This window comes from Phytophthora parasitica (genome assembly GCF_000247585.1).
Source record: "Phytophthora parasitica INRA-310 unplaced genomic scaffold supercont2.3, whole genome shotgun sequence".
NCBI lineage: Eukaryota > Oomycota > Peronosporomycetes > Peronosporales > Peronosporaceae > Phytophthora > Phytophthora nicotianae.
This window is the reverse complement of record NW_008648989.1, coordinates 369,064-395,207: the sequence shown is the minus strand read 5'-3', so window position 1 is coordinate 395,207 and position 26,144 is coordinate 369,064. Positions and strand designations below refer to the sequence as shown.

The 26,144-nt window shown below is 50.3% G+C and overlaps 11 protein-coding genes across 16 annotated transcripts; 4 read left to right on the top strand and 7 right to left on the bottom strand.

Moving 5' to 3' along the window:
• Positions 1–2,100: 2,100 nt before the first annotated feature.
• On the top strand, positions 2,101–4,284 carry PPTG_01295 (hypothetical protein). The gene has a single exon (XM_008894542.1). It carries the CDS (start codon positions 2,536–2,538, stop codon positions 4,015–4,017), a length of 1,482 nt encoding a protein of 493 aa, XP_008892790.1. The 5' UTR covers positions 2,101–2,535; the 3' UTR covers positions 4,018–4,284.
• PPTG_01294 (CMGC/MAPK protein kinase) lies at positions 4,065–6,288 on the bottom strand. Its single transcript, XM_008894541.1, has 5 exons — positions 6,079–6,288; positions 5,881–6,006; positions 5,252–5,812; positions 5,033–5,173; positions 4,065–4,959 (listed from the first exon to the last, which is right to left on the bottom strand). Exons 1-5 carry the CDS (start codon positions 6,220–6,222, stop codon positions 4,807–4,809), a joined length of 1,125 nt encoding a protein of 374 aa, XP_008892789.1. The 5' UTR covers positions 6,223–6,288; the 3' UTR covers positions 4,065–4,806.
• A 24-nt stretch (positions 6,289–6,312) lies between these two features.
• PPTG_01293 (hypothetical protein) lies at positions 6,313–7,803 on the bottom strand. Of its 4 annotated transcripts, none has more exons than XM_008894538.1 (6): positions 7,621–7,803; positions 7,490–7,550; positions 7,244–7,423; positions 7,111–7,169; positions 6,977–7,039; positions 6,313–6,898 (listed from the first exon to the last, which is right to left on the bottom strand). In XM_008894538.1, exons 1-6 carry the CDS (start codon positions 7,729–7,731, stop codon positions 6,506–6,508), a joined length of 867 nt encoding a protein of 288 aa, XP_008892786.1. In that variant the 5' UTR covers positions 7,732–7,803; the 3' UTR covers positions 6,313–6,505. The 4 variants fall into 4 exon arrangements, with proteins under 4 accessions (XP_008892786.1, XP_008892787.1, XP_008892785.1 ...); XM_008894539.1 differs by having other exon boundaries at positions 6,313–6,895; XM_008894537.1 differs by having other exon boundaries at positions 6,313–6,895; positions 7,244–7,550.
• Positions 7,804–7,840: 37 nt separating this feature from the next.
• On the top strand, positions 7,841–10,034 carry PPTG_01292 (hypothetical protein). Its single transcript, XM_008894536.1, has 2 exons — positions 7,841–8,695; positions 8,763–10,034. Exons 1-2 carry the CDS (start codon positions 7,919–7,921, stop codon positions 9,045–9,047), a joined length of 1,062 nt encoding a protein of 353 aa, XP_008892784.1. The 5' UTR covers positions 7,841–7,918; the 3' UTR covers positions 9,048–10,034.
• Positions 8,717–10,148, bottom strand: PPTG_01291 (hypothetical protein; the record flags this gene model as incomplete). The annotated part of the gene is made up of 2 exons (XM_008894535.1): positions 8,717–9,999; positions 10,071–10,148. The coding sequence occupies 2 exons, from the start codon at positions 10,146–10,148 to the stop codon at positions 9,094–9,096; spliced, it is 984 nt and encodes a 327-aa protein (XP_008892783.1). The 3' UTR covers positions 8,717–9,093.
• A 452-nt stretch (positions 10,149–10,600) lies between these two features.
• PPTG_01290 (WNK protein kinase) lies at positions 10,601–13,906 on the bottom strand (the record flags this gene model as incomplete). The annotated part of the gene is made up of 1 exon (XM_008894534.1): positions 10,601–13,906. The coding sequence occupies one exon, from the start codon at positions 13,904–13,906 to the stop codon at positions 10,601–10,603; it is 3,306 nt and encodes a 1,101-aa protein (XP_008892782.1).
• A 2-nt stretch (positions 13,907–13,908) lies between these two features.
• Positions 13,909–14,369, top strand: PPTG_21032 (hypothetical protein). Its single transcript, XM_008895484.1, has one exon. It carries the CDS (start codon positions 14,134–14,136, stop codon positions 14,311–14,313), a length of 180 nt encoding a protein of 59 aa, XP_008893732.1. The 5' UTR covers positions 13,909–14,133; the 3' UTR covers positions 14,314–14,369.
• A 1,949-nt stretch (positions 14,370–16,318) lies between these two features.
• PPTG_01289 (hypothetical protein) lies at positions 16,319–19,338 on the bottom strand. 3 transcript variants are annotated; one of them, XM_008894533.1, is made up of 4 exons: positions 16,945–19,338; positions 16,734–16,867; positions 16,619–16,667; positions 16,335–16,545 (listed from the first exon to the last, which is right to left on the bottom strand). In XM_008894533.1, the coding sequence occupies exons 1-2, from the start codon at positions 19,314–19,316 to the stop codon at positions 16,753–16,755; spliced, it is 2,487 nt and encodes an 828-aa protein (XP_008892781.1). In that variant the 5' UTR covers positions 19,317–19,338; the 3' UTR covers positions 16,335–16,545; positions 16,619–16,667; positions 16,734–16,752. The 3 variants fall into 3 exon arrangements, with proteins under 3 accessions (XP_008892780.1, XP_008892779.1, XP_008892781.1); XM_008894532.1 differs by having other exon boundaries at positions 16,319–16,667; XM_008894531.1 differs by having other exon boundaries at positions 16,319–16,867.
• Positions 19,339–20,306: 968 nt separating this feature from the next.
• On the top strand, positions 20,307–23,285 carry PPTG_01288 (nicotinate phosphoribosyltransferase). The gene is made up of 4 exons (XM_008894530.1): positions 20,307–20,462; positions 20,518–21,199; positions 21,287–21,370; positions 21,441–23,285. Exons 1-4 carry the CDS (start codon positions 20,386–20,388, stop codon positions 22,197–22,199), a joined length of 1,602 nt encoding a protein of 533 aa, XP_008892778.1. The 5' UTR covers positions 20,307–20,385; the 3' UTR covers positions 22,200–23,285.
• PPTG_01287 (hypothetical protein) lies at positions 21,834–22,793 on the bottom strand. The gene is made up of 2 exons (XM_008894529.1): positions 22,434–22,793; positions 21,834–22,367 (listed from the first exon to the last, which is right to left on the bottom strand). Exons 1-2 carry the CDS (start codon positions 22,776–22,778, stop codon positions 22,278–22,280), a joined length of 435 nt encoding a protein of 144 aa, XP_008892777.1. The 5' UTR covers positions 22,779–22,793; the 3' UTR covers positions 21,834–22,277.
• PPTG_01286 (hypothetical protein) lies at positions 22,866–24,586 on the bottom strand (the record flags this gene model as incomplete). Its single annotated transcript, XM_008894528.1, has 2 exons — positions 22,866–22,915; positions 22,975–24,586. 2 exons carry the CDS (start codon positions 24,584–24,586, stop codon positions 22,866–22,868), a joined length of 1,662 nt encoding a protein of 553 aa, XP_008892776.1.
• Positions 24,587–26,144: the final 1,558 nt, after the last annotated feature.

Here is a 26,144-nt window from a genome sequence, read left to right as displayed (position 1 = left end):
ATACTCCTTTCTTCTAGTCTCTTAGTCTGCCACCTGCGAAATTAGTGCTATAGCGTGGACCCGTATAACCCCAACATCCCAGAAGCATAGGTAATCTGGTGAATTAGTCCAGGCCCTCATCGGTTTCCTGTAGGATCCCAGACCTATTACAGATTTCAGTCCGGGTTTTGGTGTATTCGTGTGAACTACGTGGGTAAATCGAGTTTAACAAGAGTCCGAAGGCTTACTGGTGTCCTTGTCCGTACTGTTAGAAGGGTAGGTACCCTAGGGGGCGGCCAGATTGCTACCACAGAAGGAAAAAAGTAAGGCTGCCACCACTTCCTGCCAAAAGGTCGTTGTTCTCTTGCATAAGCACATTCTGTCCAATCGCGGCACTGCTCTCCGAAACATCAGTAACCTCTATTGATAGCATATCCGCGATAATACATTACCGATAGCTTCGTATTTTAAAGACAGGATTGATCCGATTATAAACTAAATTAGTGTGGACAACAAAATTAACCTGTGACAGCAGCAACGTCCGGGCCAAATCGGGAAGTTTGGCGGACACAATACACACGTACAAGTCTATGGTATTCCGTCGAATGCGTCTTTCCGCCAGAATCTTGTCAGAAAAACTTGCTATTCAGACAAATCTGTAAGTTTGCGTGATCAGATAAAACCACAAGCCGTTACCCTATGAACATTCTGCCATCGCCAAAAGCAGAATCTATAGCTGAGTATGTTTCGGATTTTTGGCCAAGTTCAAGTACAGTACTCACCGCAATTAGTGTCACCGACACTTTTTCATTTAAGGTGTTTTTTGCATAAATTTAGTGTGAGTATTGCTATTTTTGAACTGACACTAATTTATGTGTGATAAAATTAGTGTCACTTAGACTAATCATAGTCTTCAACCACACCGGTTATTCAGTCCCCACATCCTCAGCACCACTTTTACCACTTCCACATGCATCACTATCTACCGACACAGCAATCGCAGACTTGCCATCAATCTCGTCAGGGTACTTCTTCATAATTCCCTGAAGATGAGAGAAAAGTTGCTTTGGGTTTCACTATCAAGTGAAAGGCCACATCTAATCATCGCCTTGCTGGCATAGTTGATTCAGATTGTCGAAAGCTGCAGAAAAACTACATGTAACAGATAGATTTTTGTGAAATCCGTTCTTTTTTAATTTAGAACCCAATATCTCTAAACTACGCGATTTGAATGATTTTGCCGCTTCATTTGCGGCCGTGAACATCCTACGAGAGCTTGTTAAAATTTACAGCAGTACAGATTTTAAGCCTACTGAGTATAGATTTATTGAAAAAATCTAGAAAATGTCATTTTTATTACCCGACCAAATGGGATTATAATGCTTCCTGCGATCTGATCATTTCTACTTCCGCCCGGTGTTGGCGTCTCGAATGAAGTTTGAGACTTGTGCTGCAAAAGATTGTTGGACAAGGAGTGTAGCTAACAGAAGTCGTTTTCCTCTATTTTATGTATAAATAGTTTGCTTCCCAATAGTACCAGAGCATGTTGTTGTCCATTGGCGCGCTAGTATCTTGGTGGAGCCTGCAGAATCGTGGGGTTGTACTAACAGATAATGTTGTACTAAGAACATTCAACTTCGCACGTAACTATATTTATAAATCTATTTATAATATCTTTCGTTTTCGTAAAAAGAAATGTATTATTGTATTATTCCCAGCAACGTCGAAGACGATCTAGTTCTTAAATCGAGTGACTGGCCTTTTCTGCATCCTACCAGCAAGATTAAAGTTGAGCCGACTAGCGCGAGGTTGTCAAACAGTTGAATCCAACCTAAGCGATATTTTCGATGCAAATCTCTGCAGCGAACGGAAAAGTGAGCTCATCTAATCGACAGTTCGCTAGGAGGACAGCGATCCAAATTGGATCGCAATTCCAATCGCTCGTCGACAGAGTTACACGCTCTATTTCAGTGGACCTTGACGCAACCAACTCGACAGTTGAAGTCTAGCAAAGGTAAATGGATAGATCGAACACGAGTGGTAAGATGCAGTGTTACGCCACACAGCAGAAGTTCTGGGAATTCGCTCACGCAACGGCGTGTACGTCAGACTCTTTTGTCTCGTGGAGCTTTAAGGCAGTGCAATCAGCCGGGCAACGCTTCACCGAAAACGCTCGTAGGAACATGAGCGGCTCCACCGAGTCCCGGTGCCATCGAAAAGCGACAGGCGCGACGCGGCAAATATTGACTTCGTCAATGCGGCTCGCAGCGTCAATGTGGACTCGGTGCAGTTACACCTCCGTCGTCATTGGAGTGGGTTCCCTCGGGCCTGTCTCCATAGTCTCAGTTAGACGGGCGGCTCATCTGCGGGCTGGCGTCGGCAGCTCTTCGATATTTTTCTTTCTTGGTCCAGCAGAGCGGCGTTTCACTCTCCCTCTTGCAAGATATCGAGCACGCCGAAAAGTGAGGCCCCAGGTTCTCATTCCCTCTTCGGCACCGTCGAGACCGCATACTCGACAATCTTTCCGACACCAAACGGCAGCACGTCGGCTTTTCGATGGGCCTTGCGGACTACATGAGTGAAAACATGAGCAACAATGGCCAACAGAGCTGGCGCCAGTGGGAACCGGACCATGAACCCCCTATGGACGGGAAACCCGACGTCCCGGACGTGAGCTGTGTCGGTAACGTTGAGCCACGCCCGGCACCGGCATCGCAACCGCTGTCGAATGGCGTGCCCAGTAGCGCACTGGCGCCGCTCAACCACCACAACCAGCTCACGCGCTTCATTGCCAAGCAGACGCTCGGCTACATCCCCAAGCTCAGCGTGCGCAGCCCCGAGCGCAGCACGTCGCCGCCCAGTGCCGTTTACGGCGGCATGCCACGTGAAGGCGGTGTCTTCAACTTCGAGAGCCCGCGCGCCAGCGCCGTGCGATCGCCGTCGTTCCGACTTCCGAGCATCGGTACCCCGCCACTGTCACCCCAGAAGTGGGCGAGTCCGTCTCCGTTCGCGAATCAGGAGGACGCTGAGAGCGGCCGCCCGAGTCTGCCGGCACTGAACCAAAGTGCCGGCAGCTTCATCCAGCGGTCCGGTAGCTTCTCCGAGAGCTGTTCGTCCCCCATCCCACCGCTCAAGCGGGCGCACCAAGAGACGACTCGGCACGCCATGTCCATCGCCGATTTGTGTCAGCCCTTCCGCTACGTGCGCTCCTCGTCCTGTCCGTCTGACACGAACCCAGGCGCGTCCGGGTCCAATCCCGCGACACCACCGCAAGAGAGCGAGCCGCAGCCCGCCGTCGAACAGAGCTGGAGACCGGCCATTGAGCAGCAGACCTACATCCGCACCCAGTCGTGCAGTAGCGACGCCGACATGCTACGCGGTAGTCTACCGCACAGCTCGGACGAGTTCCAACACAACCGACTGGAGCGTAGCAGCTCCATGGACGCGCCCACGCTCATGCGCCACCTCAAGCGCACGGCGGCCGAGTCCATCGACCTAACTCAATGGCTCGACCGGCCATGCCGGAACTCGCTCAGTTCGCTTGCCGACTCGGCCGATTCAATGCACCAGCTGGAGCAGGCCGGTCGATCTATGCGTATCTCGGACTCACCACGTGCGGATCTCGCGCCTAACGAGACCAAACGCGAGAAGAAACTCTGTGCCTTTCCGCAGTGCTCCAGCAACGCCGTGACGCGCGGGCTCTGCATCAGTCACGGCGGAGGTCGCAGATGCCAACGCAAGGGCTGTACGCGCGGTGCTCAGAGTAAGGGGCTTTGTGTGGCCCATGGTGGTGGCCGTATCTGTCGCGCCGCTGGTTGCTCCAACATTCAGCGCAGCATGGGCCTGTGCATCCGGCACGGCGGCGGTCGACGCTGCAGCGTCAAAGGCTGCCAGAAGGGCGTCGTGCGGCAGGACCTGTGCACGGCGCACGGCGGCAAGCGCAAGTGTCGCGTGCCGGAATGCACCAAGCACGTCAAGAAGAAAGGCCTGTGCCGGTCGCACGCCAACTCGATGTATGTAACCTCGAGCTTGCAGTAAATAAGTAAGGCACAGGCTGCCAGCACCTACCAGCCCGCCTTGATGACCATGTTTATCCATCCTCCCATCGACATTAAACCAAAAGTGTACATATAGGCGATCGCCAAAAGTGTCTATAGGACAGGTCCCATGCACGTTATCTTTTCGGTGTTGCTTTCCTAGCTAATCTTCCATCGGGGGTCGTAGCCGCTGCGATGTGCAATGCGCGGTTTGCTCGGCCGAGCACCGAAAGACAGCATTAATGGAGCTCCATTCACTTGCAAACGCCACTAGGGAACTTGCCATGGTGACGAGTGTATCGTATCATATCAAGGAATCTCTCGGTGGCTTCAGACTTAAAGGTTGGATGCTTGGAAGTCTTTGGATACGTGTATTCATTCCTCAAGAAACCCATGTCCTCACAAGATCGCGCTGCAAAGAACCTGCACTAATGAGTCAGACGGGGACGCCCGTTGCCACCCATGCAACTTGACCGCTTTCCCGACTCGGGAATCCCGCCACAGACTGTCGCTGGAGGAAACCACGCCGGGAATGGCGTGCTGGCACTGCATGGCAGCCTGCAAGTGGCAGGAATTCTTGTTGCTTCACGATGATGCCGTTGTCGCTAGGATCCGAGTGTTTCTATTAAGGGATTGCTCTGTAATCCTAAGGAATTTGTGGGTGGGAACTTAGCCGGTGGCCTTAATGAATACATGAACTGCATACCGGGCTGCTTAATGAGCGCTATGGTGTATGTCGAATCTCCGTCCGCCTTCGTTCGGTAGATACAAGAGTCAGTCGATCGCCCGCTTACTGCATATGATGAGCTTCTAACTGATGAATCGACATGCACTCCTGGAAAACCAACCGCTGCAGTTCCTCCTTGGGCATCTCAACACCCAAGTCTAGCGACTCACGCTCGAAGTCAAAGTTAAAAGGTTCGGCACACACAGGTTCGTCCGCCTTTAGTCCATAAGAAAATACAAGCGCAAGTCAGTCATAAACACCAGAAAATCAGATATCAATCAGCACGTACAGGGTTCTGAAGCTGCGCCAAGTATGGATGTGCTAATGCCTGGACGACGGAAATGCGCTCACCCGGATTGAACTTGAGCATCTGAGAGAGCAAGTCCACTGCCAGTGGGTTGGCATCCGGAAAGAATTCGATCAACGGGCGCTAATGAATACGTTGAGGTCACATTAGACGAGTAAAACAGTAAAAAAAAAAAAAAAAAAAACTCGAAAAACGACGTACCTTTGGATAAAACCCATGCTGCAAGATGGCTCGCTTCGCAGCTTCGTGAGGCACAAAGGCCATTTCCTCTTCAGTAGGTGATCCTAGCACACGAATGATCATGTGTAGCTGATCGGACGGGTCTCGCCCTGTGAAGAAAGGTCGACGACGTAGCATTTCGGCGAAAATGCATCCGATAGCCCACACGTCCACTGCGTCATTGTAGTTCTGACAGTCTGTGAGCAGCTCCGGTGCTCGATACCAGCGCGTAACGACGTATTCGGTGAGATCTTCGTTGTGCGCCGTCTCCACTCCTCGTGCCAATCCGAAATCACAAATAGACAAGTCGCAATTGGAGTTGACGAGCAGATTTGACGGCTTTAGGTCGCGATGTAGGACGTTTCCTGAGTGCACAAACTTCATACCTCGCAAGATCTGATACAAAAAGTATTGGAAGTGCGCGTCAGAAAGGGGCTGCGAGGAGCTGATGATCCGTTCCAGGTCGCTCTCCATGAGGTCCGTGACGATGTAGATATCGTGGAAGTCCATAACGTTGGGCGGGATCAAAATCACGTCCAGAATCTGCAGAAAACGCCTTATTAATGGACAATTTCAATAACATTTGCGCTAATAACTGCACTGCATCTTACGTTGATGATGTTTTCGTGCACTCCGAGGTGTCGGAGTAGCTTCATCTCGCGCAAGATGCGCTTGGCGTCTGTGAGGTCATCGAACACGTCTGTGATCTTCTTGATGGCCACTTTGCGTCCTCGTAGCTGTAAGAACATAAAAATAATTGCAATGTTTAGATCCAGGATTGCGGATCTATAGAAGAGAGTTTAAGATACCGTGTCTTCGGCGGAGCAGACGATGCCGTAGGAGCCACCACCAACGGGGCGCAAGTTCACGTAGTGAGAGCGGACTTCGAAGACATCTCGCGACACCGTGACGCAGTGGAAGTCCGGGCCGTAGCGGGACGGCTCGATCGACATGGTAGAACACTAAGAAGGAGACTGTTGAGGAACTCTTCAAGATACCTCTAAACGAATAAAGAGATGTTTTATTTAACAAGCGATTGTCAGGTGAAAAAATCCGAGAAAACGGTTGTACAGTATTAGAGCATTTTTATTCGGACTTGATACTACAAAGTTGAAAAAGCTACTTTGTGGAATGGGTTTCAATATATTCGCCTGGAGACTGCATATTGTCCAAATAGGACAACGTCACTGCTCTCGGTGATCGTACCGTGTGCTCCGCGTGTATCTAGGTTGTTGGTCACCACCTCTGGTTGGGGTTCCGCTGCTGCTGAGGTTGCTGCTGTTGCTGCCCCATGCCCTGCCACTGAAGCCCTTGGAAGCTATTCTGCTGCTGTTGCTGTTGCATGCCGCCCTGTGGTTGGCCCATACCCATGTGCATCTGGCTAATGTTCATGCCCGCAGGGCCTCGTGGAGCCATCGGCGAGGGACCACCAGAACCCATCGGGTTGAAGCCGCCCTGCGCACCATAAGCCCCGCCATGGCTCCCCATAGTAGTCGGCGACATGCCCCGGGGCGCATTGTTTGCGCTCAAGTTGGCTGAGATTGGCGAAGGCCGCATGGGTGCCGTGTTGTTGCCAGCAAAGACATCGAACGGGTCGCGTGCTGCTTGAGGTGGAGCGGGGCTCTTCTGCTAAGAATTGCATGATTCGCAAGTAGAGAAATTAGCTATTAGAATATATATGGAACAATCGGAAATGAAAAACCGCACCGGAGGGACTGGCGAAGGAGCTGAAGGAGCTTGTGGGGTCGGCGAAGGCACAGGGTCCGTCATCTGCAACACAATTCACGAGACATCACCTATCAGTTTAAAACCTTCGTTAACACGCGAATAGCTTCACCCACCAGTCCAACTAGGTCATTGTTGAAAGTCTTTTGCGCAGCTTGAGGTTCTTCTCGCTTAGCTGTTGCATTGGTACACAAAGTGACAGTTTAGGACCCCATTCCCATCAAACTTCGCAGACATATTTCTCCTTACTGGGAGATTGAGGGGGCTCTGACGTCTCAATGAGGTCGGGAGCTTCCGCTTGGACTTTGGGCTTCTCGGTACGCTCTGGTGGCCGGGTCGAGCTTTCGCGCTGCACTCTGGAGATCTTGCAAATGACGAGCCCATTGAAGTCCGGCACGGGGTCCGCATCATTCACAACGTCTAGCCACACTAGAATATGCCACCCCACCCTTAGTCTAACAGTTTTCACCTCTCTATTACTGCTCTGCCACGCACCGTAAGTCCCCTCGAATGCCGTCTTGAAGCGGAAGTGAAAATCACCAGGCAACGGGAAGCTCTGCGCACAGTAAGAGGAACAATGTGAGCGATCTCTCCTTCATTTCGAGATTACTAACCATCAAGCGCACCTTTTTGACGTGTTGCAGACGCAGCTGCTCTACACGGGGCAGCGGCACCACGTTCAGGTGGTCGGATGAATCCCCGTCCTCAGGCACGAAGTAGTTTAGCATCCCCTCCATGGTTGCAGCAATAGCAAGCTCGGGCTGTTACGTGCGCCTTCTTGAAAAACTACGGTAACCGGTAAAGAGTTCTGCGCACCTAACACTAGTAAAGTACCGGTATTGACCAAACAGAACTGCCTCTTAAGTTCGCACTGTTAAAACCGTCTCAAATCGGTATGCTCAGTTGACGTTTCTCGACCTGAAGATGAAGCACAACGATGAGGAGACCAAGACCAAGCAGGTGAACACGGATGCATTGCAAGCGGCGATGGATGAGCGCGCGCAGACGCGACAGGAAGGTGAGAGGAAAGACGGAGGAGAGGGCGAAGAAGAGGAGAGAGAAGTGGTGACGCTTTCGAGCTGCGTGGACCTCAGCGACGTGCAGGACGGCGAACTCTACTACGTGGGCACAGCAGGAGTAAAGATCACGGAGCTGGACGGGCTGGAGAACCTGCCGAATCTGCTTAAGCTTCACGTGCGCTCCAATATGCTTCAGTCCATGGCGAGCGTAGCGTCTCTAGTGCAGCTGGAGCACCTGGAACTATACGATAACCAGATCCAGACGCTCGAGGGCGTGCAAAACCTCGTGAACCTCAAGGTGCTAGACCTATCGTTCAACGAGATCCGTGTGATCCCCGATCTGAGTCATCTCACGAAGCTTGAGGAGCTCTATGTGGCCAACAACAAGCTCAAGAAGATCTCGGGCATTGAAAACCTGACGACGTTGAAGAAACTGGATCTGGGAGCCAATAGATTGCGAACGATTGAGGGACTGGATGGTTTAACGGAGCTGAGAGAATTGTGGCTTGGCAAGAACAAGATCACTGCTATCCAAGGACTAGAGAAACTGACCAAACTGAAGATTGTCAGTGTGCAGAGCAACCGAGTGGTGAAGATCACGGGCTTTGAGAACAACGTGGAGTTAGAAGAACTGTATCTCAGTCACAACGGCATTGAGAAGATCGAGAATGTGGAGCACTTGGTAAGACGCTGGGTGGTTACTGATGGTTGAAATATGTTGCTTAGTTGTGTTTTTTTTCGTTGTACAGACAAAGCTGACTACGATGGATCTGGCTGGTAACCGTATCACGAATATTCCGTCGACGCTGGCGCCGCTAGCACAACTGGAGGATCTGTGGCTGAACGACAACCAGATCGCACAATATGCTGACGTGGAGCACCTTGTACCGCTGGCAGGACTACGCACACTCTACCTGGAGCGTAATCCACTCGCTCAAGACTTTGAGTACCGAAAGAAACTAGAGGAGCTTTTACCTGAGCTGGACAAGATTGACGCGACGCCGACGACAAAGGCGAGACAAGGACGCAGATAAACATTAGTCTCGCAGTACAGTTTAAATGCTGATGAGCTGGGAATTATCATGCCAGCGTGGTTGTACTCGAGTCGGGTTCTTTTGTGAGCTTTGCCTTGGCCAAATGCAAATACTTTTGCCACGGCTTCACGTCACCCATGTCGGTAGTGTCTGTGTGGTCTGGCTGTTGCACACCGTGACTGAACGGCTTACCATTGGTGATGTAAATCTTTGCTGGTGGTGGGTGGATACTACAGCTGATAATAATGCAGACCAAGCACATGCCATTGATCACAACCATCCATGAGCCACAATGCAAACATCTCTGTCCTCTGAACTTGCCCTTGTAGATTGGAATGGCCATTACGCCTGCTGTCCCAAGAAATGCAAACACAGTTGGCACTACCCAAGCTGTAGGACGTTCTTGTGTGATAGGGATCGAACGAAGGTGAAGCACCTCGCTGAAGATGTCAGGCGGGTCCTCGCTCTCCGTTATAGTCACCGAGCATTCGACTACGCTACGCCAGAACTCTGCTCCGAAATTCAAGGAACGCTCAATAACCACCAATTCCAGTTTGTATCCACTCAAATACGTCGACAAGTTTCGTGTTGGCATAGGACACTCGATGATAGTTTTATCGTCCAGCGCGTTCCGCCGTGCAAAGCGATACGTTCTTCTTCCTTTGCTCACGCTCAGACGTTGGACGTCATTAAGCGGACACGACAAATTCCACGTCTCGTCAGCTCCTAGACGTGGCACAGGGTTCGTGCAGCACTGTAAGCAGTACTGCTGGTTCATCAACCACGGATCTGTGAACTGAGTCTCGAAGGTATACGCCTTGTGGAATCCTGCGCTCGCATTCAAGTCCTTACAGCCATTGAGGGCGAATCCAGCATAACATTGCTGAAGGAGCGACGTCACAGTCGTAGGAGTGTCCAATGACTGAATCGCACCATAGATTCCGTACGTGGCCTAAGAAAACAAAAACAAAGATAAAAAGTTAAAGCACTATGCCGATTTTATGACCAAGATAATGTTTTTACCCTGATCGAAGACGCAGACAACGATCCAAGAAGCCATGAACCTGCAAACCCCACGATGCAGACCCAGAAGTCTCGCATCACTTGAACTTAAAACTAAAAATATGGGATACAAAAAGGTGAAAAACTGTTCGCCAACAACTCCCATCTAGCGTGGAAATGCACATATATCGCGCATAGTTTTCTATGTATTGGATCGGGTCAAGCGATTTACTGAGGCGAGGGCAGGACAACGTTCGCAAAAACGTCCGACTTGGGCTGCCAATTCATATTTTTCACATCCACCAAAGCTCTCCCTCCCATCAAAATAACAAGACGAAAAATCCCCTCATTCATGTTCCGCCATCGCTCATCTCGCTACACCCCCCGTTTCATACCCTTTGTTCCGGGTCGTTGGCGAGCTTGCGGCTAGCACCATAACGCCTTTGTGATGACTTCTTCACGTCTGAGCCGAGTAATCTAAGCAAGCACTTCACAGCATCACGGACACCGACACACCAGCACTAGCACGCACGCTGCACTAGGTTTCTCTACTACGCCTGCCCAGGCTTCGGCTGGCTGGGAGTCGGTGCTGTTGCTGTCGTGGTCGCCGTGTCCGTTGCTGCTGTCGATAGTGCCGCTGATTGTAAATAGCTTTCCGGGATCAATTCGTCTACAGGCACCGACAGTGGACGTGCTGCAGCTTCAGTACTTGCGTTCCCTAGCCTAGCCACAGTAGTCGTCGATGTCGCTCCAGAAGGCGGCGGTGACGGCTCCTCATCCGATCCATCGACTGGAAGACCCACGTCATTGTCAAATTCCACGAGCATCGCCGAGGGATTCTGCATATTGGCGTTGGGTATCGTCTCTCCTTGAGCAAGCAATCGTAGGTTTTCATCCAATGCAGTCGATGAGCCATTGGCGTCGCTAAACACGGCGCTTTCTCCATTCTGCTGTCGAGCGATAGCAGCTCGCTGCTTGTCGAATTCCTCCATTTTCTTTCGGAAACGCTCCACTTCACGCTGGTGCTTCTCCTCCTCACTTCGGATCGCTGCTTCCAGTGAGGATTCCTGCTCGTTAAACGAAGATCGTGCCATCTTCAAACGGTCCTCGAGCTGGTGCATCTGCTGGACGTACGTTGGATCGGTGATCGACCCCATCGAGGCTCCACGTGCACGCATCTCCAAGAGATTCAGCCACGCTTCCTTGGTTAGCGTTGACTCGCTTGCAGTGTGTGGCAAACCAGGACGTGGCGGCGATCGAACCACGTCATTGCTAGGGAACGATGGCAGCGAAGTTGTACTACTACTACTACTGCTATTCAGTGGAATGCTGCCATCGAGCACCATTAAGGTGGACGATGGATCATTCAGATTCGCAGTATTCGGCGCCTCTTGCGATCCAGGTATCACCAACTCCGGGGGTACAGCAGCCGGCGCAGAAACCGTAGTTCCACTTGTGCCTAACACACTCTGAAGCACCGAAGCCGGCATTCCTGAAGTAGACACACTTGAAGCACTCTGTGTACGTTCTAAACCAGCAGCACCCATCATAAACGCTTGCTGCTGGTACGCTCCATGAGGCACGTGCACGAACGACATCTTGGATACGTTAGGAAACGGCTTGGACGAGAAGGAATGAGGCTCCGGCGCTTCTTCCCACACGTCTTCCTGCACATCCGAGAGGTTGTTGATCTTGCCCTCCGTCACCAAGAAGCGGATCGAGTCGGCGATATCTTCAAGATCCGGCTCCAGGATTCCAACGTCCACAGCCAATTCGCACGCAACTTCATGTGGGCTGTCAGCGAACAAGTTGAACGGGAACTTGATTTCCTTCGACTTGCCGTCGATCATGATGCGCAGATTCAGTAGGATGCTGTGCTCGTTGTCAGGGTCTTTGGCTGCCTTAATATCGTGTCGCTTTACGCGCTTTCGGGCAGTAGCACCTGCATTATTTGATGCTGGCGGCGGTGCAGTTGGCTGGGGCACTTGTGGAGGCGGCTGTGGTGGAGACGGTTGACTGGGTACAGGAGCAACAGCTTCCGATGCAGCAGCAGCCACTGCCGCTGCTACAGCTGCATCGGATGGTGCATGGATACTCGCCCGGCGGACGAGATTAGTCTGAGGCTCCACAACAGGCTCAGGGAGCTGCATTGCCGGCACTTGGGCTTGAGGAGCTTGAGATGGTGTCAAAAGACCTGGAGCTGAGTTAGGAGGCTCAACTTTAGCCACATGTGCAGGCAGTGCTGAAGGTTCTCCAGTGAAAGACTGTGAATGTTCTGGTGTTTCTTTTCCATTGGCCACCGGTGACTCCGCAGGACTTTCAGCATATTCTGGCGTGGTGTCATTCTCCAAATCCAGTCGTTGTCCTCTCCCTCCCATGATGTTTATCCGCGTGTTCTGGATTGCACTCTCACTGCCAGGCAATGTAGCGAGGAATCGATCCACGTGTGCATCCGCATTCTTCTTCCCAGACGACAAAGGCTCATCAGCAGCAACCATCTCGCTGATAACAGGCTGAGACGGCGAGTGAGTCAACGTCGGGGCTGGTTCAGGTGGTGGAGTGGACGTTTGAACCGGAGCTGGAGCTGGCGCCACTGCTTCCGTTGGCACTGGATCAGTCACTGGAGACGGTGGTTGAGTGATACTGTCGCGAGCAGGTGCTCCAGCTGGTGGTACCTGAATTAATCGATGTGTTCCGGCAGTCTTTTCCTCCGCTGGGGCAGCCGCAATGACACTGCCACCACTACCAGGTGCCGACGCACTACCGCTCGCCGAGGACGCTGCAGACATTTCTTCCGGCTCTAACGAGAGCGAAGGGAATTGCTTACGTCGTTCACTAATCACAACAGCAGCGCCGCCTTTGGATCCGCTCTCCATGTTAAACTCCACGGCAAACGACTCCTCCGCCACCTTCTCCAAACGCTGCTGTTCTTCTTTATTTTCCCGCTCCAGTTCGTCTTCATCCAAACACTCCACCATGTCGTTATCATCGTCCTGTGCCTTCAGAAACGGGTGATCCAATAGATACTGAGCCGTCACATCCACGAGACCATTTCCACGTGACAAACACAACTCGATAAAGTCACGTGCAGCCTGGCTAACCACGCGTTGTAGACCTTTCGGTCGAATACCCGCCGTAACCTTCTTGTAGATCTGTGCTGGATTGATACACTCCGAGTAGGGCACCTCCTTGGTCACCATCTCCAGCACACACATTCCAAACGCGTACACGTCCACTTTTTCATCGTAACTCTCATCGTATAGCTCCGGAGCCATGAACTCAGGCGTGCCCAGTACACTCTGAGCCTTGGATCTCTTGTCCACTGCCAATTGGGTCGATAATCCAAGATCTCCGATACGTAGATCGCCTGTATTACCATTCACAAAGATGTTGTCACACTTGAGATCCCGGTGAATCACTGGAGGGTTCTGACTGTGCAGATAGTGCAGGCCTTCAAGGATCTGGATGCACCAGCGCTTGATGATCTTCCACTTAATGAACTGCACGCGTTTGATGTATGACTTGAGTGTCCCCGACGTCATGATCTCCGTGATGAACACGACCTGGTTCTTCTCCTTGGAGAACCACGAGCCGTAGAAGTTGATGATGTTCTTGTGCTCGAGCTTCTGCAGCAGCTGCACCTCCTGGATAATGCGAGTCTTCTCCGTACTGGGCAACAGACCGATGTCGATGGCGTTCCACGCCACGTCAATGCCCTGGTCTGTATCATACGCCTTGTACACTGACTTGTAGGCGCCTGTGCCCAATCGGATGTCAAAGCGGATGTAGCGGCCGCGGGGCGAGTGCTCCATGGGTCGATCGCCCTCCTCCCTCACATATACGTCGCTCTCCTCCATATCTGGTGTCTAAATGGCTAGATTAAGCTAAAAAAGAGCAGTTTCTTCTCTTTCTGGAGCTTCTACGAGGCGTTTGAGACCACAAAAGGCAGAATCTGGATCGCTAGAGCCTTGGTATTCGTTTTCTAGTGCAGTGGGTAGCTGAAGAGGCCGAAAAACGCAACTGCGCGGCCTGAACAGTGGACGGCTAGACCTGAAAGCTCAGTAGCGCTGCTTGTACTGCACAGATGGAGATCGCACCAGCCTCAAAAGAAGCCCCTGTTCGAGACGAACACGGGGAGCTACCTAGCGCTGCTGTGGAGAACCGCGGGGACGCTCGAGACGCTCGAGACGACTCGCTGCCTATGCCGCTTGGGTCTTCGCTCTTCGCTGTGTCCGCGCGCTGTTGGTCTTCGATCGGGCCCTGATTAAACTTGAGATTTGTAAGAACCTTACAAAATACAAGTGTCCATGAGGTTTTGAGGTTTTTGAAAGTGTAGATTGTAGCAATCTTTTTGGAGATGGCTACATGAACGACGTGCAAGCTGACACACGATGGTGCTCACAGACGCTTCCCCTGATGATACTGTGTGTGCTTTGCATAGAATATCTGTACTCGGTCAACGGCTTCTTCTCATCAGAGGCGTGGTTCTCGAAGCCAGCAATGGTCCTCGAAACTGTGAGTCCGAAGTCATAGAAGTCATTGAAGATTGAGCGGGAACGGAAGTGGTGTCGTGTCCGCATGCGAGTTATAGTATTACAACTCGTATCTCTTGTCGTCTGACATTTTATTACGCATTAATGGTGGGTGAGGAGCCTGCTGCTCCTTAATCCTGAAAAAGCACGACAAAAAATAGTTTCCAAGTTCCAGTAAAGGCCGTCGCGAGTGTGCTGTGGTGATCTCATTGTCAGCAAAACTATGTCTTACAGGGTTAGAAGCGCTCCCCTTAGCGCCTGGGAAGGGGCTGAAAACCTCGATACCAATAACAATGAACGTCGAAAGCCTCTTTGTACTCTGAGCTCGGCTTCTTGGCAGCGACTCGAAGACAAGTGGAATGAAATACAAGTGGGTCGTCAAGGTTCATACTCCGTCGAACGTCTCGAAAGCCTGCAGTACTATTGCGAGACCATGTCAACTACCCGTGTTTTCCTGGTTTGTGTTCTCACCCCACTTCCTGCCCTGAGTTGTTTATTACTGTTGGAATGTCTGCCACTGCGACCACCATCTGAAGGGTGGGCTGCCAACTGGATGTTCTGGATTCGAATGGGCTTAATGGTGTTTACGTTGTCACTTGTGGGGGTCTCCGATTTAATCTTGTTTGTTCCAAATCTCGGCTTTACTCTTTCGAAGAGGATCATCGTGTCATTCGGATCCGCAGTCAGCTATGTTGGGGCGTGCGTACTCTTAGCGAAGTACATTGTGGGATTTCCAATTCCGTTCATGTGGCAATTTGGAGGCCTATTGCTTGGGATTTCTCTACCGCTACTGCTTGTGCTCGTCCTTGGTCGAGCTCCTTTCAGAAGTGACTCGCCATTTAGATATCATTTTCAGCGGTATATTCGCTTGTTTTTCGGGTTCGTGACGCTGGCCGGAGTATATCCACTCTACAAAGTAATGTACGACCTTGCACCTGTGCAATTCCGAGGAGGTGCTCTCATTGCGCTACCACTGTGGAAATTCGCTGCGAAGCATTTTATCATGTGGTCTTCACGAGAATTTGAGGATTTCATGCCGGCGATTGTGTCTTTGTCAGTGGATTTATTCAGTGCACTCTTCGTTTCTGTCTGTATTTCTACTTCCGGATCGCTCTATCTCTCCGTATTGTTTATCGCCACAGATGTAGGGCAGACACTGTTGGAATTTCGCGAAGTGCTGGCAAATGCGACCACAGTCGTCGAGATTCTTCGAGCTCAGGAGGGTTCTTTGCAAAATAAAAACACCAACACTCATGATGCGTTGATGACTCCTAACCTTATCACCAGGATCACTACTATAACGAGAAATCCGAGAGCATTTAACGTGCTTACACTTAAAAGAACGCGATTGTGGGCGTGTTTACCCCATCGTATGACCGTCGACCAAGAAAAGCAAATGGATGTACTTGAAGGCTCACGTTTTTACGGTCCAAGAGGGCTCATTTCCTCCAGAAGAAGTAGTCGAACCCGTCACAAGTCACGGCACATATCGCTGTCATTTGGACTCTTAAAGAGCGCACCAATTGTACCAGGTTTCACGAGCAGCACAAACAAAATTATCAAACGAGGAGAAAAGTCGAGACAAGTGGTTCTACAAGGACTTCAACTTCTTTTCCACTGCGAATACTTGGCTCTGGTTGAATACATCGAGTGTATCGTTCCGTTGGTATTCGCCACGTACAAGTTGGTGCTCCATCAGCTTCCAAATGCCGTTTACTATCCCGCTTCAAGCAACTGGGGTGTGGCAGCTATCGTAAATATTCTGGTATATGCAGCTTTAGAAGTTGGGTCACTGCTGTTACTACATTATTTCTTACAGAAAAAGTTTATTTTTTCGCCGCTGTACCAACTCGCTTTTGCACTCGAAACACAGATGTATCTTGTTCAAGCGCTTTTGTTTCTCGAGATTGTGATTCTACTCCAGTACGAGTTGGAGCATCTTGGTAAGCGGTTTTTTTTTTGTCCTGTGCCGTGTCGAGAATCGAGAAAAGTAACTAACATTATTCTGCTACCACAATTCATAGGTGCTGACTTTACCTTCCGGTTTGAGTGGCTGCATACTTCTGTCTAGTTGGTGTTGTGAATACTTAAGTGCGGTTATACCGCTGTTGGTACTTTTTCGTTGAAGTAATACATTCAAGAACATACTTACGTGTTGGTTCGCCGGTTGTTTATTTATTCAAAAGTGGCATGTACTCCTCCTCAAGCAACTTTCCCGACACGGTCTTGCCTTGTAGCATCATCAATAACTGCTCGCTGAATGCCAAACCTCGTTGCTTCTCTCGTCTGCACAATAAAAACGTAAAGCGTACATAGTTTCGTTAGCTACCACAATATTTGACCTACTTAGTACGAGGACGTACCTGATGTCAGCTTCCAACATCTCAAAATCGTTTGTCTTCTTCAAAGGTGAACCAGCTTGAGTTTCTTCGGCCAGCTCTGGAAGAGCAAGAGGTTTAACTTCATGTTTACGCACGTTCTCGGGAACATGAGCCAACGGGGGATCCAGCAGATTGCGTACGTCCACGTTGCCATACCAAGTTCGCCAGTTCGACTGCTTTGTAAGTGATTCCAAGAACGTATTCTTCTTGGTACTCGAAGCTCTTCTCTTGGGTGAAGCAATGCCGACCCCGCGTGGGGAGGCCAGTTGTCGAGACAAATCGCCATCCTCATCATCACAATTGTGTTCGGCATCATCATCCGAGAAATGGACTTGTTTCACAAAGTTCGCACAGCCCTTGGACAAAAACCAAGAACTCAGTGGCGTAGTTGACAGCGTTCGTGGTGTCTGGGATGCAACTTGAGTTGGAGGCACCATGCCGAACGACGCACCCCATGCATTCTGTAGACGCGGTGGCAGAGTTACCGTTGGCTGTGCAGGGCGGTCGCGCCTGATATTAATCTCTCTCGACTTTCGGTCACCTCTCATCATCTTCTCCACATACGCGTGGCTATCCATGATGATACCCGCCTTTTTAGTCTGAGCAGGAATTTCAGAAGATACCTTGGTCGTAGAATCAAATCCAACTTCCTTCTTCGGAGCAGTAGTAGAGGTAACCTTGACTGTTGATTCGGCTTGTTTGGCTGCTGGCAGATCAAATTTCGATGTGGTTACTCGGATCTCTAGTGAGGGCGCCTTGCATTCAGGAGCTAATGAGCTCTTCGACGCTTCACTCGCCGATTTTGTTACGCGGAGGTGCTGATTTACGGACTCTCGCACGCCAGCAGCCAGTGTCGTTGGTTGAAGTGATGTCGAGGGTGCGCTAACGGAAGGTGCTGTCATAACTGCATCAGTGTTTGTCGGCAGGTCAGCTTCCTTGCTACTCTTCGGAGACTCAGTCGGCTCTGTTCTTTGGGCAATACATGTTGTGTCTTGTATCTGTGGCTTTGACTGTATGTCTTGAGTAGTCTGCGGCTCGACATCACTGGGCTTAGCTTTGGCTTGAACCAGTTCAACTTTACTTGCAACTGCATTCCGTTTTGCAGGTCGGTGGATTGGATCAATGACGGAGTCGACGGATGTCTGGCCAATAGATCGCCGTCGCTTAAGGCCGCCACTGGGTAGAAACGCAGGGTCAGAGGCTTTTTCTTTCGCCAACGGTGACGGTGCAGACTTCATCGTTGTTACAAGCGGTGGAGAAGCACTTGAAGCCAAAGTGGAGGCTGACTCGGAGATTACACTTGTAGTGTCAGTTGCAGCGATCGAAGCCGTATGTGGTTTCTCTGAAGATGCAGTCGGAGCAATAATTGATTCCGGTGACGGCTTGGTATCAAAACTGTTCGCAGGGTCACTTGTAGCAGTATCCGGCGTTGAATTTTGATCTGCTGTCGCAATTTTGAACGGAGTAGTCGTCACCTCATCTTTCCTTTGCGATATCACGGTTTCCGGCTTCGTGGCTTTAGGAGCCTCAGGCATTACCGAAGTTTTGGTGACACCGACGACCTCGGGCTGCTTGGTTTCTGTCTTCGCTTCAGGCTTCTTCACACCAGCATAACCTTCTTTTGGTGGTAAAACCGGAGACGCAGTCGCACTATCCTTTGCCTTTAACTTCTTAATCGTTTTACGCGGACTCGCCGTCGCTGGGGCTGCAGCAGTCGTAACATTCCCCATCTTGTTGGCATGCTGGACCTGTGCACTTTTAGTGGGGCTTGCTGCTAATAACGATGTCTTCGTTTTCCTATCTGCAGTAGGCGACGCTCCAGCATGACCCAATACTGCGACTGCCTTCTTCTTCTTCGCAACCGGCGACTTTGTGCTCTCTATCACCTGTCCCTCTTTCGTAGAGGCTGTTACGGTTGTACTAGCCACGGTATCTCCACTATTCTCTGCTACTGCGCTCAATTTTCTCTTCTTCTTCTTCTTCTTGCCGCCCGTCAGTGACACCACATGCGGCTTCACCACAGCAGCAGGAGGCGTCAGTACCGCCACTTTCGTCTTAGGTGACGCAGATGCAGCCGTTGGGGACTTTTTCGCAGCCTTTAGAGCTTCAGCGGCTGCCTGTTTCTTCAACCGTTTACGCTTCGACTTGGTCATGGGTTGCTCTTGAGACGTAGATGCTGGTTCTGGTGCAGCAGAGCCGACCTGAACGTTCGGATGGCTGGCTGTCACTTTCTTCGCTCCGATCGCTGCCTTCTTGTGGGTAGCAGCGGCCTGGACCGAAGTTGCTGCTGCTTTCTTCTTGGCCGCCTTGCTCTTCTTGCCTTTGCCTCGCCCGCCTCCGCGTCCGCCTTCCATGACTGCTTACACTAGGCTTCCGATCTACTACTGAACGAGCTTTATTTGGTGTGAGAAACACGAATGATTCACTTAGGTACGATGGTAGCACTTCAACCTTCACGACCCCGTCAGACGTTTTCGGGTGTCCGAAATCGATATCGGGTGGCAACGTCTACATGAAGTACCAGCTCGAACTGAGTTGATCTTTGCCGTTCTGTGCTTGCAATGGGGTTGCTAAACAATAGAGGACGATACACCTCACTTCGCTGTGCAGGATATCTAGCTCCGCTTTGCCTTAGGTCAACGTGATTAATGCGATTACGCGGCAACGGGCGACTTCTACGGCGCTGGACAGCAACACATTCCTGTAGATACTGCGCCGAATCCGAAACACGCACGGTGCTGTAAATTGGGGGCGCCTAATTGGGCATGCAACATCAACACCTAATTTCGACTACAGTAAGGACTCGGGTGAGAGTGCTGAGACCAAGCACTTCGCTACAGGATCGGACCAAACAGATCGGATTTAATCTCGCTGAGCTGCCAAACATTTCAAGCTTGAATCAAAGCAGAGATGCACGGATTATGAGCCAGCACGAGGTCAACGCCACGTCACGATTGAGACGAAAGTCATTCGCAAGCAATCATGTCTGGTCGGCGCGATTGAGAATTTGTACCTCGTGGATTGATGTTTTTCTCTACAACACTTGAAACTACGAACATGCAGGCTGGAAATGTTCGACGCAAGTGACGAATGCCACTGCCCCGCGAGCTCTATTGTGGCGGTCAAACATAGCAATCCGCGTTGTGTTGTGTGCATTTACATGTGACATGCGAACCTAACTGACAAAACTGTTCAATTGACTCATATCGTCATATACGAGAAATAACATTTCGAGTCTAAGTGTCAAGTGAACAAGTTTTCAGTAGCTGTTCCAATTGATTCAAGTTTCACAGACACCTCGGTCCATAAAAAATCAAGGGTTGTTGGTTCGTAGGTTCTTTTTCCAGCGTACGTGGTAAACGATCTCCACTTGGCAATTTAGCTCCCCACCAGCACCAGCTTCCCTCCGTCCATTTGTCCACGATGATGAATGGCGACGTCCTCCAGCCCACCAACTCATTGGTGGGACCAATGCTCACCGATTTGTACCAGATCACTATGTACGTCTTTCGTTCTACCATCTACCTTACTTTGCCATCTAACATGCTCTACCAGGGTCTATGCGTACTGGAAGGTGGGGCGCCACAACGACCACGCCGTGTTCGACCTGTTCTTCCGCAAGAACCCATTCAACGGCGAGTACACAGTGTTTGCAGGGCTAGAGGAAGCGCTTGCAATGGTCAACACGTTCAAGTTCACGGCAGCCGACATCGCGTATCTTCGTGAAGTGCTGCCGCATGCCGAAGAAGGCTTCTTCACTTGGCTCTCGACGCTCGACTGCTCTAGTGTTAAGGTGTATGCTATCAAGGAAGGCTCCATCGTCTTCCCACGCATCCCTCTCGTGCGTATCGAGGGTAGTTTGGGCATCGGCCAGCTGCTAGAGACGCCACTACTCAACCTGCTCAACTTCGCCAGCCTCATCACTACCAACGCCACGCGCTTCAAGAAGGCAGCGGGTCCTGACAAGAAACTACTGGAATTCGGTCTGCGTCGTGCTCAGGGACCGGATGGCGGTCTCAGTGCCTCGAGATACTCGTACATGGCTGGCTTTTCGGGCACCAGCAACGTGCTGGCTGGCAAGCTGCACAAGATCCCCATCATGGGCACACATGCACATGCGTTTGTGCAAGCGCATACGACACTGGATGACGTGAAGGTCACTATGCTGGACGGCAAGAACTTCCTAGACATCGTGCTCAAATACCGCACCGAGCTCGGCCACACACATACCAACGATGTAAGGCTTGGATGAGGAGGATATTATGTCTTTGTTATGATATCTAACGCATCTCTGTATGGTCCTAATACCACTTCTTTTATGCAGGGTGAGCTTGCGGCTTTCATCTCGTACGCTATCGCATTCCCCGACGCTTTCCTGGCTCTAGTGGACACTTACGACACGCTTTCGGTACGTTCCAACCTCACTGCCTCTAGCAATGGATACACTCTGCTGACATTTTATGCTTTACCATTTACAGTCTGGTGTACCAAACTTCGTCTGTGTCGCTCTAGCCTTGCACGAGTTGGGCCACAAGCCGGTCGGTATTCGTCTTGACAGTGGCGATCTGTCGTACCTTTCAAAGCGCTGTCGTGCAGCCTTCGTAGCCGCTGGTGAATCTTACGGCATCGAGTACTTTAAAGAGCTGAACATCACGGCCAGTAACGATATCAACGAGCCGGTGCTGAACTCCCTGAACGAGCAACGTCACGAGATCAACTCGTACGGCATCGGTACCCATCTTGTGACTTGTCAAGCGCAGCCTGCACTCGGCATGGTGTACAAGCTCGTGGAGATCAACGGAGAGCCACGTATTAAGCTGTCTCAGGACGTGAGCAAGGTGACGATCCCTGGACGTAAAGAAGCCTTCCGTCTGATTGGTGCCAATGGCAAACCGCTGCTTGATCTGATGACCGGATGCAACGAGAAGGCCCCGGAGGTGGGCAAGAAGATGCTGTGTCGGAATGCGTTCGATGAGCTGCGTCGCGCGTACGTCACGCCATCTCAGGTCATCCCGCTGCACAGTCTGTACTGGGACGGTCCCAACGGCGGCCTTGTGGGCGAGCTGCCGACTCTGGAGGAGCGACGTCAGTACGTGACGGAGCAGTTCGAACTGATCCGTGAAGACGTGGTTAGATCGCTCAACCCGACACCGTACAAGGTGTCGGTGTCCAACGAGCTGTACGAGTTTATCCACGACCTGTGGATGAAGGAGTACCCCGTGAAAGAGCTGGATTAAGTGTCTGCTCCAACTGCTGCTCGCCACGGCAACAGGGATAGGAAGTGGCAATCATCATGTCAATTGTTTTAAACTGTTCTACTTGTTCTTTTTGGCTTTGAGTTGCTGACGGTATTCAGCTCTTTTGACGATCACCACCATATCCACCATGTTCTTCATGCTCAGCAGCTACAGAACACAAAAAGTTAGACAAGGATGTAGTTACTTCCCCAATTTGCCATCATGGATACCCACCAGTTGGAAGAAACCTGCAGCTAAGAGCGGCCCCGCGTAGAAGATGCCCATGAAGACGCCCTGCTCGTCGAAATATCGCTGCGTGGTGAATAGGCGCCAGTTCTCCCTTGCCCACTTGTTGAGTGTCTCGGTGCTCACCACCATCAAGATGATGAGCACGAAGAGCGCGAACTGAGTGTACAGCCGCTTGCGCGTGAGCCAGAGTGTAGCCAAGAGCACCACGTGGAAGATGAGAAGCCCCACGATAAGTGGTTCCGTCCAGTCCACGGCTTCGTACCATTTAACCATGAGATGGCTGTACTTGGAGCGCAGGTCGCGCTCCATCTGCGCCGCTATGTGCTCCATTTTCGTCGAATGAATCAAAGAGCACAAATATCGAAGAGATGGCTACATTTGGAGAAAATGGCTACACTACAAACGCTGCAAGATTCGCTACGGGTGCGAGTCTTGCAACCATTGGAAGCGGAATGTGAAGTCGGCTCCTGCATAAGCAGTTAGCAGGCTGCGTAGAGATGGATGCATCACTGCAAATGAGACGTACCCATGTGCTCGAGTTGATACTGCAGCAGGGCCAAAATCGTAAGAAGCAGCTTTGCCTGCACCGTAATGATTTGAGTCTCGAGCACAAACGCAAGCTGGTACATTGGTGAAAAGGAAAACTTGCGTTGCAGGACAAGATTGAGTAGAATAAGCGACCCAATTTCCAATATTGCGGAAACCAACACGTTCACAATTGCTTGTGTTCCCCAATTGCCGGCTCCTCCCGGAAAATAGTCGATATTTGGTAGCTGCTCGAGCACCGACTTGTAGATCACGTATATAAGTGGAACAATACACTCGACGTACTCGACCAGAGCGAGGTATTCACAGTGGAACAGAAGTTGCAGACCTTGGACAATCAGCTGCTTAGACTTTTCCACATCTTCACGGTTAATTTCACTGCTATCGGTAACTAGCTTTGAGTCGGTATCGCTAGATTCTGGTGCGATCGCCACACTCGAAACTCGTATTTTGTGTTGATTTGCCACTATGGTTGCTCTTGTAGGTGCATTAAATGTGTAGACGCCGGAGTTCTCAAGATCTCTTAGAGTATTCGCTTGATCTTGCGTAATAGGATGAGGCAAACAAGCCCTCAGCCGCGTACTAGACAGAGATCTGATGTTAAAGGAGCTAGGATTCCGCGTTACAGCTAACATTGTCGTCAACAAGTTGTCCTTCTGGACATTGATACTTCTTTCTGCTTTAACTTTGAGGTATGCCCTTGACTGCCGCCGCTCTTGATGAAGATTGACCACTACATTCGCGTTCGCTTGCACCTCTCTGAATTCCAGCATGGATTGTGCGAGGTCTGCCATAATAAACGCCGCAGTGAGATACAGTGAATCCGATGTAGAAACGCACACCGTAACGAAGAGCGAGCTAACAAAATCCGCCGACAAAGCCACCGTTTCGGGGATAAAATCTTCCAGTTCTCGTGAAGCACGGATAATGAGATGTTTCGCTGCAAATTTCCACATTGGCAAGATGACTATTGCACATCCTTGATATTTCTCTGGTAATTGGTCATAAAGAACTTTGTAGAAAGGGAAACCTGCGACCAACATGATGTATACCATGGTAAACTGATAGAATCGCTGTATATGAGGACGGTGAGGCGAGCTATTCGCGTAAGGCTCCTTGCCTAACACGAGTCGGATCACTAACGGGATGAAAATGGACATGCTACTTCCTCCGATTTGGACAACGAAAGGAACAGGAAACCCAATAGTACTCGCTAAAATAACGCATATCCCCATCAAGGCTACACTTGCACCGATGGATGCGATCAACACTTTCTTAAACGTGACGGCCAGACTTGGGACAAATAGCTTGAGTTGTGCAACAGCCGCAAAGTTTATTGTAAGTCCCATCATATTGAAGCGGATCCAGAACAACCAGTTAGCTTGCCACCCTTCCGACGGAGAACTCAACGGGATACACTCCAACAAGACCGCTAAGCACAGTGCTGGTAGTGGTGTAAGAATGCAAATGAGGATGACTCGAGTTCTTGACGTTGTCTTGCAGTAGTAATGAAGACTTTCGACGCGTTCGATCGAGTACGAACCTTGACGGCCCACTTGAATCCGATTCCAGCGTTCCTCGAGGTCCAGCATTGATTTCACTGGGGCCACTCGCGCTTTGAAGCAATTGCGTGTCATCACTTTCCTGAAAACTATGTATGAGCCAGTTACAAGAATAACAGGGTAATACTGGAGTAAGTTTAGTAACATAACAGATCTCGATAGAAATGCATAAGCATTAATTTACGAGAATTACAATTACTGATGCTGGTGGGAGCAACTGATTTGAGTTTTTGAGTTTTGCAGTCACATTTCTGGAATCCAGCCTTAGAAATACCGATAGGAGAGACCACCACAGCCTAAACATACCCAAATGCTTAAGTTGATACAGCTTTTTACCGACTTCTTTGGACCGGATTTCCAACGGGATGTGAACAGGTTCACGTGTTGGTGACAGTATCAAGCCATGTCCGCGTTGACATCGGCGACACTGGTTGTAGAGCCCTGAAATATAAGCGTACGTACTCTCGCCCTAATTGAAGATGCCCTCGTATCTGTCATTTTGGCGATCATTACAATCATTGTTTTGGCCTATGGAGAAATTTCGTGATACTCGAAATTAATGCTCAATGACATGGTCGAGGAAGCGAAGGACGAGACGCTGTTACAAGCTCAGCGACGTGCATTGATCGATCAGACTTTTGCTGCTACATTTGCCTGTATGAGAACAGAATAAAACTGAGCAAACAAAGTATAAGATATATTGTAGCATTTAGGTAAATACTTACGGACACTTTCGAGACAATTCACGAGCCTGGAAACCAGCTTTACTTAGTTTCGTCCAAAGCCATCGGGAATAACAGCTCGCGATCTTCCAGCAGCAGCAGCACACGGCTAGATTCGCAGCGCAGCCGACAAAAAGATTTCTAAACGCAGGTGCAGACATGCTAACAACCCATCATCCAGCACCAGCAAATTGGCTTCCTTTTTTTTTTTTTAGCAATCTGATGCACTAATGTCGTCTTGCCTGTGACACTCAATGCGCTCAATAGCAGCGAGTGATGGGGGCTGACATAGTGTAACCTGCCCTATCCGCCGAAGCGATCGCAGTTGGTCGAAACACCATAGCCACTGACTCTCGAAATCAACGAGCATCAGCCTCTACTTGCTGATACTTACGCTTGATGTTGGGGTGCTATTTATTATTGAGTAATTTTTCCTTATGAGAAACGTGTTTTTTCCCTAAGAATTGATCGCAAATGAAACAGATTACTTTGATGGAGAAATGGAGTCGTATTATTTGGTCATTGTAAAAAAGATAGGAATAAAACATCTTACAGACAGAGTAGCAGCAAGAATCGAGAGTAGTGACCCTATTTAAATAATAGAAGCTACTGGAGAACTATTGATTTGAGTCTTGCAGCCACTGGAAGTGAAATGTGAAGTCGGCTCCTGCATAAATAAACAGCAAGATGCTTAGCAATGCGAGAGATCATCACAGCCTATACTTACCCAAGTGCTCAAGCTGATACTGCAGCAGCACCAAACTTGTAAGGAACAGTTTTGCCTGCACCGTAATGATTTGAGTCTCGAGCACAAACGCAAGCTGGTACATTGGTGAAAAGGAAAACTTGCGTTGCAGGACAAGATT

Excerpts from the sequence above, each read along its gene's own strand:
- PPTG_01295 (XM_008894542.1), top strand. The coding sequence starts at position 2,536 with ATGGGCCTTGCGGACTACATGAGTGAAAACATGAGCAACAATGGCCAA.
- PPTG_01294 (XM_008894541.1), bottom strand. The coding sequence starts at position 6,222 with ATGTCGATCGAGCCGTCCCGCTACGGCCCGGACTTCCACTGCGTCACG. Across the intron at positions 5,174-5,251 it reads AGCATGGGTTTTATCCAAAG|CGCCCGTTGATCGAATTCTT; the intron begins GTACGTCGTTTT and ends CGTATTCATTAG. Across the intron at positions 4,960-5,032 it reads TGGCGCAGCTTCAGAACCCT|GCGGACGAACCTGTGTGTGC; the intron begins GTACGTGCTGAT and ends TATGGACTAAAG.
- PPTG_01293 (XM_008894537.1), bottom strand. The coding sequence starts at position 7,731 with ATGGAGGGGATGCTAAACTACTTCGTGCCTGAGGACGGGGATTCATCC. Across the intron at positions 7,551-7,620 it reads GTCTGCAACACGTCAAAAAG|AGCTTCCCGTTGCCTGGTGA; the intron begins GTGCGCTTGATG and ends TACTGTGCGCAG. Across the intron at positions 6,896-6,976 it reads CTCCTTCGCCAGTCCCTCCG|AAGAGCCCCGCTCCACCTCA; the intron begins GTGCGGTTTTTC and ends AATTCTTAGCAG.
- PPTG_01292 (XM_008894536.1), top strand. The coding sequence starts at position 7,919 with ATGAAGCACAACGATGAGGAGACCAAGACCAAGCAGGTGAACACGGAT. Across the intron at positions 8,696-8,762 it reads TCGAGAATGTGGAGCACTTG|ACAAAGCTGACTACGATGGA; the intron begins GTAAGACGCTGG and ends TTCGTTGTACAG.
- PPTG_21032 (XM_008895484.1), top strand. The coding sequence starts at position 14,134 with ATGGAGATCGCACCAGCCTCAAAAGAAGCCCCTGTTCGAGACGAACAC.
- PPTG_01289 (XM_008894531.1), bottom strand. The coding sequence starts at position 19,316 with ATGGAAGGCGGACGCGGAGGCGGGCGAGGCAAAGGCAAGAAGAGCAAG. Across the intron at positions 16,868-16,944 it reads ATGTTGGAAGCTGACATCAG|ACGAGAGAAGCAACGAGGTT; the intron begins GTACGTCCTCGT and ends TTTATTGTGCAG.
- PPTG_01288 (XM_008894530.1), top strand. The coding sequence starts at position 20,386 with ATGATGAATGGCGACGTCCTCCAGCCCACCAACTCATTGGTGGGACCA. Across the intron at positions 21,200-21,286 it reads GCCACACACATACCAACGAT|GGTGAGCTTGCGGCTTTCAT; the intron begins GTAAGGCTTGGA and ends TCTTTTATGCAG. Across the intron at positions 21,371-21,440 it reads ACACTTACGACACGCTTTCG|TCTGGTGTACCAAACTTCGT; the intron begins GTACGTTCCAAC and ends TACCATTTACAG.
- PPTG_01287 (XM_008894529.1), bottom strand. The coding sequence starts at position 22,778 with ATGGAGCACATAGCGGCGCAGATGGAGCGCGACCTGCGCTCCAAGTAC. Across the intron at positions 22,368-22,433 it reads CTGCAGGTTTCTTCCAACTG|CTGCTGAGCATGAAGAACAT; the intron begins GTGGGTATCCAT and ends TGTGTTCTGTAG.